This window comes from Augochlora pura, chromosome 7 (genome assembly GCF_028453695.1).
Source record: "Augochlora pura isolate Apur16 chromosome 7, APUR_v2.2.1, whole genome shotgun sequence".
Classification (NCBI taxonomy): Eukaryota; Metazoa; Arthropoda; class Insecta; order Hymenoptera; family Halictidae; genus Augochlora; species Augochlora pura.
The window spans coordinates 7978635-7996152 of record NC_135778.1 but is presented as its reverse complement, the minus strand read 5'-3'; the positions used below and the strand labels follow the sequence as shown (position 1 = coordinate 7996152).

General features: G+C 41.6%; 1 protein-coding gene across 1 annotated transcript in view; it reads left to right on the top strand.

Annotated features, from left to right (window-relative positions):
- Positions 1–10609: 10609 nt before the first annotated feature.
- Calpc (calpain C) overlaps positions 10610–17518 on the top strand; it is a 79299-nt gene continuing 72390 nt past the window's right edge. The window contains exon 1 of the mRNA XM_078184649.1: positions 10610–11121. Coding sequence (XP_078040775.1) covers positions 11113–11121 — 9 coding nt within the window. The 5' untranslated portion in view covers positions 10610–11112. The remainder of the gene's footprint in view (positions 11122–17518) is intronic.

Below are 17518 nucleotides of genomic sequence, written 5' to 3'. Positions count from 1 at the left end.
AGAGGAAGAAAGGGCGAGAGCAAGAGAGAAAGAGAGAGAGAGAGAGAGAGAGAGGAGTGCCGGTTGATGATCGTTTCCAAGAGTCGAGTCGGCAATTTCGCGGCCGGTTGCCAGCCGAGCGAACACGCGAGAGCGCTCGAAAATCTTTCGGGAGTTATTTAAACGGCGATAGATATTAGAATCCCACGCCGTGGCCGCGGCGACCCGCGAAAATTACAACCCCGTAAATAATCGGCGATTCCGACGGTAACTCGATACTCCGTGCCAGAATTTCGGGCGTGCACGCGAACACCGCCGCCGCCGTCGCAGCGGAATCCCGTAAATATCGGGATCTATTTAAAAGAAATGAGCCGGTAAGGATGCTACGGGGACGCCGACCGGTCCCGCCGCAAATTCTGCGACCCTCGGTCCCGATCACGAATCCCATTGTGCTCGCAGAAACATCCTCCGGGAACACGTATTCCTGTATCCCAGAATTTTCTACGCCCCTGATGCCTTTAAACGCTTTAAACGTTCGCGTAACCGTGCAACTGCGTTGAAAATTGCATGAATTTAAATTAAGTTAAGATTATTGGAAATGGGTGTTTAAATACATTTAAACTAAGGTGTAGTTTTAAATAAAAGAAACTTTATTTTACGATGCGTGAGGAAGCTCTTTTCTATGCAGATGCTTTTCCACGACTGAAAACTCGGGTCCCCTCGTAATTCGAAACTGTTATGCTTGTGCCTCACAAGGCCAAGCACTTATACGAGGTGTATATTTTCCTATCTTAATTTCCATCGCTTCTAAGAACATTGATTTGTTTTTGTCCATGCACAAATATCGTATTGTGGGTAATACGTAATATTCCAATAAAGATTGTAAAAATTATATGAATAATGTATAAATTAAATTGAAGTAGAGCGAATATATTATAATATATATCAGTATATGTATGTTATATAACTTTCTGCCACGAAAATCTTAAGTTTACGAAGAAACACTCGACAAATAAATTCATGATATTAAATAAAGAAGTTTAAACCTTCTTTTTGATCAGAAAATCAAGGAGAAATGATCTACGCGCAAGTTGTCCTAAAATCGCTCGCAAGTATAAAAGCTGTCCGATGAAAAAAAGGGAAAAGTTGAAGTAAAAACGTCGAGACGATCGAGACGGTAAGAAGAAGCGACGGCAATTAGCCGACTCGTTCGTTCTGGTCTCGCAGTTTCGCGGCGTGATCTAATATCCGTTTTATCCCGTCGCGGATCGGCGTCTCGTGCCCGCGGAGAAACCGTTTCAATCCCGCGGCGCGAGATAGGATCGTGTTCCATCGCGCGTTCCGCGTCGCATTGAACGGCTGCAATTGTGCAGCTGCAGTTCAGTAACGATTATTGGTGTAGGTACATGTATACCAATAATGTTAACGAGACACCTCGTAGATCGTCGTCCGCGCGTGATTTCCCTCTATTACCGGCGGTGTCCTCTCCTCTGCCCTCCTCACGGTCGCGCGCGGCGCTGTCTCTGCCCTCGAATTCTTTTTCAATTCAACGCCGCCGTTACCTTTTAATCCGGCCGGGCGCAGTTCAAACGCGCCGCGAAAGGCGCACCTTGTCGAAATATTGCCGGGGATTAACCGTTTTGCCGGCCCTGCGTCGTAATATGTCCGGTAAGTCATGGCGCGGACCTTTTTAAAATAGAAAAAGAACCGCCCGTTTCTCGGCCGCGGATTTTCTGCGTTCGCGAGACTAATGAGCGAGCGACACGCGAAACTCGATGCAACGATCACGAGATACGCATTTTTCCGAGGATTCGGTGTCCTTGCGATCGATGAGACTGATTTAGCTCGAGGCGGCGATGGTTGGTTTAATTATTAGGATTTCCCATGAGTTCTTTCCGTGCTGTGCTATATGTAGGACCTCGTGCTGGAGTCGATTTTCATCGAGAGTATGCTCGATAACGCGCTTAGTATTCCTTGGTCTAGTTATGGTCTTTTTAGTGAGACATGGCTCTTGCTCGTTCGTTGGTTTGCAAATGTATGTTCACGATATTAATAATTATTAGTATTATTATTGTGTAAATACTTGTGAACGAAATGCACGGTGAAGCACATTGATAATGTTTTAGAAGCTCGTCCTGTCGATCTGGAATTATTATGGTTACTGTGAACAAAGTTGGGTATATTTTATTTTAATAATGGGTAAAATGTTATCCAAAGAATTTAGTGGAAATATTAACATTTATTATTCGAGGTAATTCGAAGAATAATGTATATTATTCGAAAAAAATATTACCCGACGAATTTACTCGATAAATTATTCGAATGAAATTTAATTTGAATAAATTAATCGATACATTAACCGAATTAAATTTTATTCGAAGAATTTACTTTATAACTTACTCGATATACGAATATATCATCCGAATAAAATTATACTCGAAAATAAATATTCGATATGTCATTCGTAGGTCTGATTAAAATCAACACGTTTCGATTCAGCTATTGCCACGATAAATTGAAAGAATTTTCATTTCTCGCGAAGAGGATGGCACTATCCCTGTTTCTCAAGGCGATCGGAAGCACCGAGCATTTTCATCTCCGTATTAAATTATGCGAACGACACGGGACGGACGTGTATAAAACTCTTGTCACCGTAAAACGACAGAGTTCGCAGGAGCGTAGGGAAGTCGGCGAGAGAGCGCGTTTCATCATCGGCGAAGCAGCGGGCGCGCGTTCCCCACGAAATTACGACCGACTTCCCATTGTTTGGACACGAGAAATTTATGGTAACGGGCTGCACTCGCGGTCATATTCCAATTCACATGCCGAGATATTGATCTTAATTTGAATCTACTGGGCGGCGCCTTAATTCAGATCAATTGGCCCGCCAATTAATTTCCGAGTAACGACCAATCGGCTGCCATGGGAATAATCAGGGGTGACCCCGTCCGCGGGGCGGACTGCGCCGACCCGCGGCGAAAAACGGCAAATAATTTTCCATCGGCTCGACACGCGTCCCGATCACGTTTTCCAAACTGAACGCAAAAACGTCCATCGTGGCTGCGATCGGCGGAGTGGCCTAATCGCGAACCGTGCGCGTGTTTCGCAACGGCGGAAATGATTTTTCCGATGGGCGAGAAAATATTTTGTCAGATTTTCCTAGGTGAAAGTACTCTAAACGCATTAAACAGATTAATTCGCGTTTATTTCGTCGGCAAATATTTGTCAATCTTCCTACAATTTTTATATAATTTCCATATAAGTTTTATATAATTTTTATACAATATTCTTACATTTTCCCTACAATTTGTCTGTAATTTTTATATAATTTTTCTAGAATTTTTCTACAATTTTCTGACAACCTCCATAAAATTATTGTACAATTTTCCTATCCTTTTCTACGATTTTCATACAATTTTCATAAAACTTTTGTAAACTGTGAGTAAAAATTCGTAGCCAATCTTGTCTTTAATTAAAGAACTGCCATCGACAAATGTTGGTCAATATTGTCGAATTTCGACCTACCAATTTTAATACAAAAATCAATCTGAATAATTATTAAAATATCTCCAACAGACAAATATAATTCTTCTCATCCTCCTATAATCTAATAAAGAGTAATACATTTTTTAACCAGTGTCCAAAAATACTTCAAAACACACTTACTATTTTTATACATTAAAGCAACTGCTAATTTGTTCCTTCCCCATTTACTGGATAAATCCTTCAACCTGTTAATTAATCGTTCGCAATCGTCCTTCACTGACATCTCTTGATAATTGCAATGTAACCTAAAGGCAAGCGAAAAATATATCCGTGGAAAGTGACAGAAATTGGCTGCGGATTCCGCAGCAAAAATCAAGTTTCCTGCTCGATGAATCCATTATGAATTAAAACGGGACTAAATCTAGGTCGACGCGAAATAGTATTGGAAATCCGCTTAAACGGTAATTGATCGTAGAATATTTACTGTGCTCAGCCCGAAATAATTAGAGTTGATGGTCTAAATGCGACTGCTAAGTGATGGCCAAGAGGCTGTCAAACCTGTTGATGCTTTTAAAAAGATCAGGATAAAACACGAGTCCGAAGCAAGCCGAAGTTAACGAACCGAAAGCAAACACATATAAATTGTCAACGAGAAAACTGTGATATTTTTGGAGAAAGTATAGTCTGAGTATATGGACCGCTTATTTTGGTACTTAAAAAATAAATAAGAAAAAATAAAGTAAAAAGAATTCTTTTCCATAAATCCCGTCACCTACGTCAATGGAAATCGGACTTACGCCGCTTTCATAATCAACTAATTACGAATAAAAAGTTTACACTAAATTTCCCACAAATAATACGATATCTCGTTGAAAAAGAAATGGACTTGCGCCACGTTCAAAATAAACGGTCGATGAGCAACGGCAAAACAACGGTCGCTCGTGATTGGTCGGTGAAATTCGAGCGAAGGCTCTCCAATCGCGTAGCAAAGAACGCTCGAGGGACGAGGATCGAGCGGGGAGGACCCTGGCAAGACGCGGGTCCGTCCGGACAAGGGTTAAATAGTATTGGTAGCCGTTTGATTGGACGTTAAATGCTTCCTAAATTGATTACGAAGCTATCAGTCTTATCACGGCCGTTGCTGCTTCTTCCAGCTCCGGTATAGCCGACGTTAACTCGAATCGAAAAACTGCTGCAGGCCCGCGCTGGTGTGCGCAACGCTATCGCTCGGCCGGCTCCCTAATTAAGCAGCCGTAAAAATCGCTTCGATCGTGGAAAAACAAGGATTCGACTGGCAGCGAATCTTCCATTTACATTCGCCGTTGGATATTCGTTCGTGGGAAGGGAGAAGGCGTTGCTCGAGCAGCCGAGCGGAAGGCGCGCCGGCTACGAATAAAAGTTATTTCATGTTTTAATAATGCCGTCTGGTAACGAAGATCATGTAACGACCGAAGTCAAACAGAAGAAAGAAGAAAGAAGAAGTTTAATTACGGTCGGTCGGTAATACAAGCGCGCGGCTGCCCGGAGGCAAATTTATGGTGGAACTCCTTCGCGAACTATCGATTCAGAAGTAAATATAGAGCCGAAGTGGCTAGCCCAATTTCGTGCTAGGTCAATAACTGACAAATACCCCTGTGAATCGTTTAGCTGCGCAACGCGGCGGCCCTCGTGCTCAATCTGCACTTTGCGGTACAAAGTTTACTCGCCTCTTTTCGGACCCGATCGCTACATCTCCAAAGTGGACGAGCAAAATTTGTTAACAAGCTCTCGCTAATCCCCGTTCAACCCTCGTCAGCGAAACGCTGATCTTTTTTTCACCCTCCTCTACACGTTAGCTTCGAATTGACCAAACTTCCAAGCTCGATACAGACCGAGATTCAACACTGCTTTTCCTTTCGTCCATTACCATCGTTCGTGTATTGTTAAACATTTTCTGGATTCAAATAACTTTACTCGTAGAATCTCCAGGCTTTTATAACGATTCTTTATCACGTAATGAGAGAGAATTTTTGACCAGCTTATTACTTTATTTACCAGTTCGACGCTAACCTAACGAGCACTAAGGACGTACGACATGTTTGGCTTCCGAAGAATTACGACACGATGTACTTAGACAACATGTTGTGCAACGCCATCTATTGTAACTTGCGTTTTATTTAAGAAATATAATTATTTCCTTCGTAAGGATCTTCGTAATGTCAACGATTTTAACGCTAAAATCGTGGAAAGGTCCAGTCTTGTTAAATAGTGCTGTAGATAATCGATGACAGCGTCATGACGCTTCAAATGAAGAGCCTTTCATTTTCTGTAATTCTTACTTAACATTCTTATTCAAAATTCTTGTTTAAAATTCTTATTGAAAAAACCACAGGTGAAACAAAAAAAAACATTATACACCCTGTCGCAACCTACCTTACCGATCCGAGATCAGCGCACCGCGCGCCAATTATTTGAAAGACCAAGCTTACCAGTCGAGACGTTTGTCTCAATCATGACGAGAGACAGTGGTCTCGGAATCGCGTAACCAACATAGAGGATTGGTCATAGCCTCGGTGCGAGACTTTGTTAATTGGCCGTCGTAATAAACATCATTTGCGACCGTCGGACGCAGACGTCGCGTTGCATAGATACGACTCAAATGACGGCAGTAAACGGAGTCCTCCGACGCAATAGCATACGCTGCGCGTAATAATAAGTACAGGGTGTCCCAAGAGTCACTCTTAATCGATAATGAAGGGTTCCCCAGAACATTTGGAGTAAATTTCTCCTTAGCGCATAGTCGATCCGCGGCTTTGTTCGCGAGTTATTAACGAAAAACTGTGACTACTGCGAAACACGAGACGGCCAAGACTATAAGCGGATAAAGCACGTTCCACTTATTGGCTCGACCGCCTCGCGTCAGCTGATCACGCCTCTCATTGGCCAGCGTTTTTCGCTGAGAACTCGTTAACGATGCCTCGGAGAAAATTTATGTAAAGGAAAGGTTGCTTGAAACGACCTCGGGAACCTCTCATTTCCCGATTGCGAGTGTCTTCTCGGACACCCTGTAGACTGCGTTCTTGCGAACGGCTTCTCGTAAACGGTTACGTCACGACGACCGGTGACGTCACCGTGGAAACAGGTGACAACCACTATCTGGTCGGTGACGTCGAACGGGAACGGGCAACGAACTTCCATTGTGCGCGTGCGTGTTCGACCGTTTCTCAGCCGTGAGCGACACACACGTCCCACGAACGAGCGAGATCAGTTTCTTTCGAGGACGAAGTATCCAGGCATTAGCTCGGGCCTGAGACAGAGCTCGGGCACGGAGGAGCGACGAGTTTGCTCGTCGCTCGACAACCGTGGCCGAGGCACTCAAGGGGCTCGAGGACGGCCCTCGGGATGCGCGCATGTTCCCTCTTTCCGTGTAACCTAACGGGTCGTCTGGGTGCCAGCCGATTACCCGGCTCTAGAGGATTTAATAGACAGTGACAACACTTACGAGTGCCGCTGGACTGTCTGTCATTGTTTCCGGGATCCTTTTCGCCTGTGGACTGATCTCACTAGCGGTTAAACGCGCGATAAAGGGAACACGTACTCACGACACCGTACTCGAAATCTCGGATACTGCCTCGGCCATCATGGATGGCCAGCACGGCCGTGTCGATCGCCGACTCGTTTGCGCCGCAACCGCACCTGTCGCCATCTTACACGCGACCGGGCCAACTCCTGGAGAAATCCGCGGCGAATGATACTCCAGATTTTATTTTTTATCCCACTACGACGCGGTCAGAGGGACCGTCGATTCCCGAAAGATGATGATGCGGTTTCTTGCTGTTGCCTTTTTCGTTCCGGCGTACCTGAGATCGTAAACTTGTTTTTGAAATCACGGGGACCGGTAATTAGATTTAGCTCCGAAGTTAACTTCATAGAGATTATCATTGCATTCATTATTATTCAATCACACCACGCATTGTAACTATTGCCCTATCTTTTCGAAGGTTAGCTTTTATTTGGACTTAGGAGATCGCACCGAATTCTGTGATTGCACAATTCTGATCCAATTATTTATAGTTCATATTTTCAGGTAGAAGTATGGAACGAAATCGGATGATTGGGATTGTACCATGTTTGAGTCTGATATCAAGAATATTCGACGGCTGAAGAATATTAAGAGGGAACTAAGACTGTCGTTGTAAATGTATGTAAAAATCTTGCCGCTTTTGTCGGAACATTCTAAAGTATAATGTAAAAAGTAACGCGACTCTTATGTTCTTGTTGTTTTAAAAATAGCGCCGTTATACGCAATGTATGCCACAGACGAGATGTCGGACACAGACCGCGTCATGGACCTAGGATTCGTACAGCATTGCACTTTTCTGCCTCGAAATTTGAATTACCGACTCTGTGTGAAAATGGGACGGTGTTAGGATCCATGGAAACGTCGCAACGAAGACAAGGTACAGAAATAAACTCCATATTCTATGCATTATTTTGTCACCCAAAAATCAGGTTTCAGAAGAACCATTGCCATTCCTGTGTTGCAGTTATCGTTACTAATATTTGAGAATTTAAGCTTCCTAGTTGGAATCGGGTATTCTGTATACCTCGTTTGTATTGCTATAGACGAAGTATAGCTACATTATACATTATTTCGTCGTGAACGAATTATACAAGTAAACTTGGTATCGAATGCACAGATTTAGAATCCATAGAGACATTGTATCTTATGGACTTTTCTATCTCAGTTTTAGGGAACTCCGCAACTCCTCTACCAATTCTTGTCGCACACAGTATTACCGATAGTTCACGAAAATTAGGTACGTTAGCAGAAAGCGAATATGCTGTATATTTCATTTCTACTGCGAGTGTCGAATATTATTTAGAATCAATAAATGTACACGGCGGAAACATTTAAAAATTATAAGGATAGTATTTATAAAACACGCACTACAGAATATAAAGTGTAATTATTTTCAAATAACGTACTGTTTGCAATGTCCATTTGGATCCTTAGTCTGTGTCCGATCAATTATTTTAAAAGCCAAAAATGGGTTTTCAGATATTTAAGAAATTTAAGCTTGTTAGCGAGGATCGAGTAGTTTACATACCTTATTCGTATTAGGGCTCGTTATATGATATGGAAACCAATAATTCATGCGCTGGTCATTCGATCAGTGATGGTACGTTTAGTGTTAATTTTCTTAGCAAGAATCGCGTATATCCTACACCACCTTTGTATTATCACAGACAAGGTATACTTCGTTTGTGATACATTATCCTCTGATAAGATTAATATCTTATCTGTAAATCGTCCATCAGTTTCAGCAATTTACTGCTGCTAAGAATAGCGCTAAATTGTATTTTGCGACAGACTGCAACATTGTTACACCAACACTAGGTAGCACCACTTTGTAGTTTCATAATGTTTACTATATTTTACATTATATTATACAAATGTTATTCTGATACTATTGCGTCAATAGTATCAGAATCAATATGATCTTATATTTCATTGACCCATATGGTTCTGAAATTGTAACATTGTTTTCCTTTCCATTGCGCTGTCAACCCTTATGGTCTTGCTTTTTATAATAGCATAATTCTCCTTGGAGTAACTTTTCTATGATTTCGTTACCATTATTATTATTCTCGGTAATTAAATGAACATGTATAATAATGTGTAACGAATATGACGAATGACAAAAGTATTACGACTACTTGAACGTGTAGCATATTATTACATATTTTACAAAACAGCGTAAATCAGTGCGGCAATTGTTTAATAGCTTCGACGCTAAATTTCCTAAGAGATCAGCTGTTGGCTGACATAGAACCGATTCTGGCATAACGTCGGAAAGAACATTTCGAGAAAAGTCAACGCGCATGGGCTTTCACCAGAACAGACTGTAGCTCCGGGCTACGAAACACGTTTTCTCTTCTTTCAGCTACAGTTCGCTTTTGCTTTCTTTTTCCAACGTTGTCTTCCGATCGCTCCCGTTTTTCGGTACTCCTCGCAGACACTTACATTCCCCTTCGTCTTATTCTCCTCTTATCTTCTTGCAACAATTTATCTACATTGTATTCACAAGCGCGACCAAGTTGGGCAATCTGTCAGTTTCCACAAAATTTGATCAATGTTTCAATTTAACTATATAACTATACATAATAATATTCCAATCGTTCCTTTTTTATCTACATAATAATATTCCAAACGTTTCTTACTTATCTATATAACAACATTCCAGTCTTTCCTTTTTTATATTCAGAGATGCAGTGAACAAAAAATTTGAAGTAAACGCAGGAAGAATTTACAGTAGTGAAAGCATGCCATGTAAAATGCTAAATTATTTAATGGCACGTTTGGCACGGAACGGCTTTCATGAGTGTCGTTACAAAGAAATTCAACGCAGTTCTAGCATCTCATCGTTTCTGTTACAAATTGTTTCATTCGTCACGAACGATATAGTCAATATTTTCACTTTATTCGAACAAATGGATAACCGTAAAGTTTACACGTTAACGCTAACTTTTAGCTGTAAATGCGAAACTGAAGTAGTGTCACTGGCAATCACACTTATCCCTAATTCTGCGAGCGACGCCAGGGTGGTTCCAGGGTGGACTCCAGGTGGACTCCTAAAACATTTAGAACAATTGATTAAATAGTAATTACTTAGAAAAATACTAGTAAATACTATTTACATTTTTCTAGCTTTTTCTATCAAATTTCTTTATTATTACATGCTTCTAAGACTGGTTATGATAATTCTGATTACTATCGCTTTTCTAGAAGAACACTTAAAGTTATTAAAATAAAAAATTGGTACAAAGGTCTTGTCAACAACCAGCAAAGACGGTAAATATTCTTCAGCACATTTGCAACACAGTCGTTGACCAGATTTCTTATCGCACTCGTTATACCGTCATCAAAAAATCGCCGAAATCACTGTGGTTTTTGGGTTGCCGGCGCGGCGGCGTCGCTGGGTCGGAGTTACGAGGGTGTCGGGGATCGCGATTCGGCGGGTAAGGTGTTAAACAAAGTTCGTCCGCCGGCACGGCACCGCAGGACAAAGCGGCCGTGCGCGATTCAAACGTTCCTGGGAGGGGGAGCGGGGCGGAAGGGAGCGAAAAGAGAGAGGATGGTCGCCGTCAGTAGTAACTCGGCGACCAGAGAAAGAGAAGGAAGGCCAGCAAGGATGGTAGTGATCGGGTCCGGATCCGCGACTGGCAGTTCACGGCTGGTAGTCAGCGCGCAGTCAGTCAGTCATTCAGTCAGCCGGTTGTAGTCATTCGCGGCGGTAAAAGTTTCGCTTCCCCCCCGATCCCATCATGTACCTGTCGCGCGTCCCGGCCCGCACGAGCTGACTTTTGTGTACTTTTATCACCGAATCGGTTTTCCACTCGACGCGCTCCGGCCCCCCCCGCCGAACGGTTTTTCCGCGATTTTCCATGGACTGGTTGAGAACCCTGCCGAGGCGAACCAGGGTTGATCGTCGAAAGTGTGAGTGCCACTCCAGTCAGTGTGTGTGCATGCAAAAGAGAACCGATCCTTTCTTCTGAGAAGTGATAAAGTGAGAGGACCCAGCGCGACCTTCAGGAGGATCTCGAAGAGGACCTCCGCGACGAGGTGTCTCCGCTTGGATAGAAGCGACGTAAACGCAACCACGGATGGTTAACGTGAGTACCACGCCGCATGGCTGTTGTTGTTGTTGTTGTTGTCGTTGGTAACTTTGTGGACTCGCGCGAATAGTTTACAAAAACCCAGATTATAATACTATATTTGAAATTGTAATACTATATATGAAATTAGAATATTACATTTCAAACTGTAGTACTATATTTGAAATTATAACGTTATATTTGAAATTAAGATACTTGATTAAGCTACTATCTTAAATCAATCAATAAACTAAAACTGATATATATTAACATTTTTAAACACTTTCGATTCGGCTACTTAAATTTCGCCTATCTATCTTTATCATAATCTTATTAAATCTGAAATCTAATGATAAGTATCATCCAAATTATCAATTTTAGAACAGATTAAAAGGTAAATATAATTGATAGTAATTTAATATATCTTTCTACCTAGTCAAGATATTTATTAAATCAAGTAACGTGCCAAAAGTACGCTAGTTTGATTTGCTCACACGTTACCCGGTTTCGTAATTACAATAAACGCACACATGGTGCAACGAATCGTTATACTTAATGCACTGCTACCACTTTTCGTTTGGTTTGTGCGGTGGAACTTGCATGCCTCGGTGCAAACATGGTAACAACATTCCCTCATCATTGCATTCTTCATCCTAGTTCGTGTTGCTCTCGCAATTTTTTCCTTTCAAATGATTCACTCTTCCGTTGCGTTTTTCTTTCTACCCCGCTCTGATTTTTCCTTTCTTATAAGTGTCGGCGTAGACGGTCGGCTTTCTCTTCTTTTTGTTCAAATCTTTTCTGAATCCACCACTGGACCGTCGTGAAGCAATAAGTAGAGTACGGATCTTTATGCAATGTAAAAGTTGTCTACACCAGTTGAAAGAAATTTGAATAATTTTACTAAATTGATAATAAGATAACAATGTTCTTAAATACTTTGCATGACTTTACAATCTTGACCGTTCATATTTCAAGTCCGCGGTATAACGATAAGCTACGAATTGTCACTTTCAACCTGTCGATGATAAAACGAACGCGAACATTTTCACTAAGCCGTTTCTTATCGTAAAACTTCACGCAAGTATTTATGAAAATTCATGCGAACGTTGAAAATTCATTAACCAATTCATTTGAAAACGACTTCAGCAGTTTTCAACTGTGTAAAACAGGCAATTGTTTTCTTAAGTCACACTAATACTTCGCATACAATCTCACTTCTTTAATTGCTTTTATGTTCGCTCTTGAAGCCAGCTAAATTCTAATTTTTTACAACTAATTATAAATTACTATAGAGAGTGATTTTCGCTGAGATCCAATAAAAACAATGTCTTAACAGTAGACTGATAAATATGTAAAACAGAATTATTGACAATTGTGGCTTTAGACTGGTTCAGTTACTTAATAATAATCGCTGAAAGCGATCGGCATACTGAAGTGGCGAAAGACGTAACGCGATTTGCTTTTTAACCAATTGTCGATTAACCAGTTAATCGGTCGCGGCCGAGACCAAACAAGCTACCATCGGTTTCTAGTTTTCGCATAACGATCAATAAAAGTCTGGATTTGCGTAAGCACCCGCGCGATCCGGTATGCAACAGCTCGGTTTCCCGCCAGACGAGCTGTTATCGGGCACGAATCGCTGTGTTACAAAAGGTTCGCCGGTCGTCCAGTTTTCCGATAGAGTTCCTGTTTCTATTTATTATGGCTTCGACTATACATAGAAAGCCATAGATTCGATTATCTAGGAGCCCGGCGCACAGTGGTCCGGTTTGGAGAATTCAGTGACAAAAACGTTAACCTTCTCAATTTGATATTATAGACCTCAGAAACGAAAAAATAATAAAATTGAACTACACATTCAGAAAGTACAAAATAGTTTGTATAATTACATTATAATTTCATTTTTAAATGAAAATAGCAATGAGCATTTATTGAAATTTATCGTCTAGCAAATGCAAGAAATATTCGGTTATCGGTAGCTAAAAATTACCACGTTTTAAATTATTTTTGACGAAGATCCCATTGCTCTATTCGTTGAGAAAGTTCTAGAAACTTGTCACTGGATTCTCCAAGCCGGACCACTGTGCTGTGCCGCTCTGCATCCGATTTCGTGGCGCCGCGGCGCAACAATGGCAGCCTAAGGGAGCACCAGAGAAAGTAGTCGGTGCCGATACTTATGAAACCGTTCCGCGGCGTTTCCTAGCTCGGATATAAACGGGCGAACGAGACACTCGCGGGCAATTCCGTTAGCAGTCCATGGTGGAACGTTGACGATTGGAAATAACTAATGGCTACATTAAGCGCGTAGCGTTTCCTGGTCGCGGCGAACTCGTTTCGAGCCGGCGCGACGCCGAGCTAATCTTCGCGAGGCGGATCCATTCGACGCGCTTCGTCCTCCGATAAATATTAGGTCCGTTGCAAAACTTGCTCCCCGCGATTTTTCATCCGGCAAAAAAAATGAAGGAATCTCGTTCGAGCAGAGCGGCTGTCCTTAAGGGTAATCTATGGTCGCCGCTGCGAGATGCACCGTCCCGGCGAAGCCACCGGGTGCTCCATTTATCTCGGGCATCATCAGCGAGCACGGGACAGAATGTTGGCCCTTTTTGCGCGAACCAGAACGCTAAATGAAAGGCGTGAAGCTCGTAAAATCGGGAGTCGTCCGTACCGTTCGCTGCTGCTGCTGCTGCTGCTCCTCCTCGCCCGTACGTAATGGATTCTTTTTGCGGCGTTACGGGTAATTGTGATGTGTTGGTTGACAAACTCAATCGGTTCCGAGCGGACCGTGGATTTTATGCATTTATGCCGGAAATGGATAAGTGAAACACGCAGCAGGCCAGGTACACCTCGGTAGAACGTGAGAACGTTGTCACATTGCTTGCTATTTGTTGGAACTGGTAACAGACAAGATAATTGCATAAAATATTCGCATGAATACTTGTATAAAATACTTACAGAAAATATTTGCATAAAATAGTTGCATACAACATTTGCGTAAAATATTTGCATAAAATAGTTGCATACAACATTTGCGTAAAATATTCGCATAAAGGCCGGCTGTATAGTTACTTGATCGCAGCGAGTTATAACAAATATGCGGTATTATAACAGTTATTTCTAACAAACTGGATAAGATAAAAATTATCCGCATTGTTTACAAAACGTAGAAGCTGCACAGACATTCCTTTAGGTTAAGTTGAGAATAATGTACCAGTACTTTAAAATACTTTAAATGTTTCTACTGTCTTGCATTTAATCTGAGCTATAAATGCATAAAATCTTCCAGACACCGTTTCAGCGCCCATGTTGAATCTATAATTAAAATTATATAAAATTAAGATAACAACTTAGTACAGTGTGCATAAAGATCTTCCCTGCTGAGATAAATTCAAGTATTTATATTGTCATCCAATTCTTGGGAGAAGCTGCAACCGATTGATCTACAATTGAATGCAACTAGGACAAACTCGTTTAGAATTTTCATTAAATTAGTTACTATTTCAGTATCGATAAAAAAAAGAAAATAAGTCTCTAAAAGTCCGATTTATATGCAAGAGGTTTCACTAGATTTTTCTTTCTACACTTACCTCCAAAGTAACAGCTCTAAAAATCCCATTTGCGTTTCAATAATCCTTGCCGGATTATTAATTTGAAACGAACGGAGAATCCGTTCCGCGGTGCAATTTCCCTAAAAAGCGGTAAACGACTTAAATATTTCGAAAGCAGACGCTGGAACACTGCAGTTGAAATCGCCTTCGCGGCAATTAATAGTACTTTCTTATACAGTAGCGTTAATCGGAGCAGAAAACAAATATACACGACGCTGTCCAAATAAGTAGGTGGCGTTCGAATCGTCGAAAACCATGTAATCATACAGAATGGAAGTCATTTTTTTTCCTCTCCGCCGTTCCAAAGCCGTGGCTCGACCCAGTTTGTTTCGGGCACCCCGGCCGAAAGAATGTTCCGGTCAAAATGAAATTTTTTGCTCGTCTTCTACTCTTTTTCTTTTTTTTTCTTCATCCGACCGGCGGTCTGTCGTCACGGGTGAACAAAAGAATCTCGAAGCCGCCGTGATTTCCCTCGACGGCGAACAACGGCAACAGTAGGTCATTATGGAATTTCTAGCGAGGCGCGCCGGTGCTATGTGACCAGAATGATTTCTTTGCGTGAAAGTCACCCTGGTATGGTACACCGAATCTAGCTAGTGAAATGGAAACTATTTGATCCGCGCGGAATGCGAACCGACGACGCGCGAACATACGGAAGCGTAAACGGACTGTCGCATAACGAACACCTGTACGCCGCCAATAAATTTTCCAATCCGCCGGCACGCCGTTCGATATTTTAGACACGTCCGATGGCTGTCGAACGAAACGGAGAGATCTCTAACACTTTTGCTACGAGCGCCGCATTAAGCGAGGTTAGGTGGCACGGGACGCCTCGTCGTCTCGGGAGACTGCAAAAGTAGAGAAATTCTATGTCGACGATAAACCATAAACACTTCGCTGTATCGATCTATTTTTAGGATCAATTTTGTACATCTTTATCGATCGCATTGGACGCAATTCATTTGGATTAATTATACGAGAATTATGCTAAAATGTGACAGATTTACGAACATGTTTCACAACATAAGTTCTAACCTAAGAGATGTATTTTTATAGCAAGGTGTAAAATTGCCAGTAAATTAAATCATTTATTACCATGAAATTATAATTCATTTATTACCATAACTTCATTTATCGACGGGATAATCCTTTGCTACAGCGAGAGAATATAACGTAACTCTCGCACAAAAGCAAATGAGGTATGAAAATATAAAATTAAAAAGAAACCAGGAAAAAATTTAAATATAGGAACAAAGTATATGAAAATGTTTACAATCTACGAATATGCTTTTTCGCAGAGGTGTTCGTTATTCTATGGAATTATTTGCAAGAAGCGGCATAGAGAGGTGTCCAACAAGTGTCTGTCAGGAGAATGAAACTCTATTTTCCTATCCAAGCGTGACCCGGCGCCGAAAATGTATCGGTCTATTTGCTCCTACAATATTTAAAGAAATCCTTAAATCCTGTTTCGCGTGCACGTGCTTGCTTAGACGCGATCCACAAACATTTACGTATCGTAAATAGGAGAACGTGCCGAGCGGCGACGATTCGTTTTCGAGTGAAAGGCGCGGGATACACGTGTATTCTGTGGGAGAACAAATAAGATAATATGTACGAGGACGTCGATATAGAACTCTGATTTTCTTCCGACGTCGGCACAGAACACTGAAAACCGTTCGCAAATCCTCCCACGCTGATGCGGCGAGCACGTATCGTATAGGGTCGAGAAGAATTCGCAGAGAGTGGTGCGTGTTATCAGCCTCGCATATACTTATCTACTGACGCGAACAGAAAGAAAACTTTAGAGAAAGAAAAGAGAAGAAATTAAAGTTAATATATTAGTAGTGTAATAATAGATAATAAAAATAAATATAGATAAATAATATAGAACGAGAAGCCCCAACGAAAGCATCCTAAAAATTTCAAGAATTGCAAAACGAGATATTCGAGATCGAATATTATTTCGATCATTATTTATTTATTATTATGAATTATTAGATCATTATTTAATTATTATTATGAATTATTTGATCATTATTTCTTAATGTTTACCGTGAAATTTCGGCAGGGTGAACCCAGGCTGTGATCCTAAACGCGCTAAAATCTCGGCGATTCATCCGAAACTCGCCTAAACACGGAACATCTCATTTCCGCCGCCGCCGCGGTTCCCACAATTGTTGCACAATCCACCGAATTTGCATTCGCCGGCCGGCGTTCGTTCAAAACGCTTGCGTAACGGCGTGCAGCACGATTTGGAGAAAAAGATCGCGGCGTTCCATCGGCGTATAAATAATTCTTAACGCGTTGCGCGTGTATCCACTCGGTCCCTAATTAACGCGTTACCGTGATGAATCGTTTTGCAAATAAATCGCGAATTAATTCCGCACCCCTCGCTACGCTTCCGCGGCCGGTTTCCCCCCGGCGCGTTTTTACGCGCATCGCGGTTTGGCCGGGTTAAAGGACTGGAAACACGATCCACACTGTTATTACAGACACTTCGTCAGATATCTTCTGTCGAGTAATTAATAATTTACAATCCGCGGTGATCTCGGCAGAGGTTTAATCTATTTAGCAGGCGAATAGCAACTCTTCGTTACACGGTACGCACATTACTTTTGTTTTTTTCGAAGACGAACGGAAGAACGAGACAGAGAGAAAGAGAGAACAAATAAAATTCCTGCATATTTATTCAACAATGCTCGAGATAATGTTATTCAGTGGTTGTTTAGTATTATACACTTTTGGTCGTTGAATATTCTTCTCTGTAATGCTTCCAGTGTTTGACTGAATTAAGCAATTTACTTTTCATA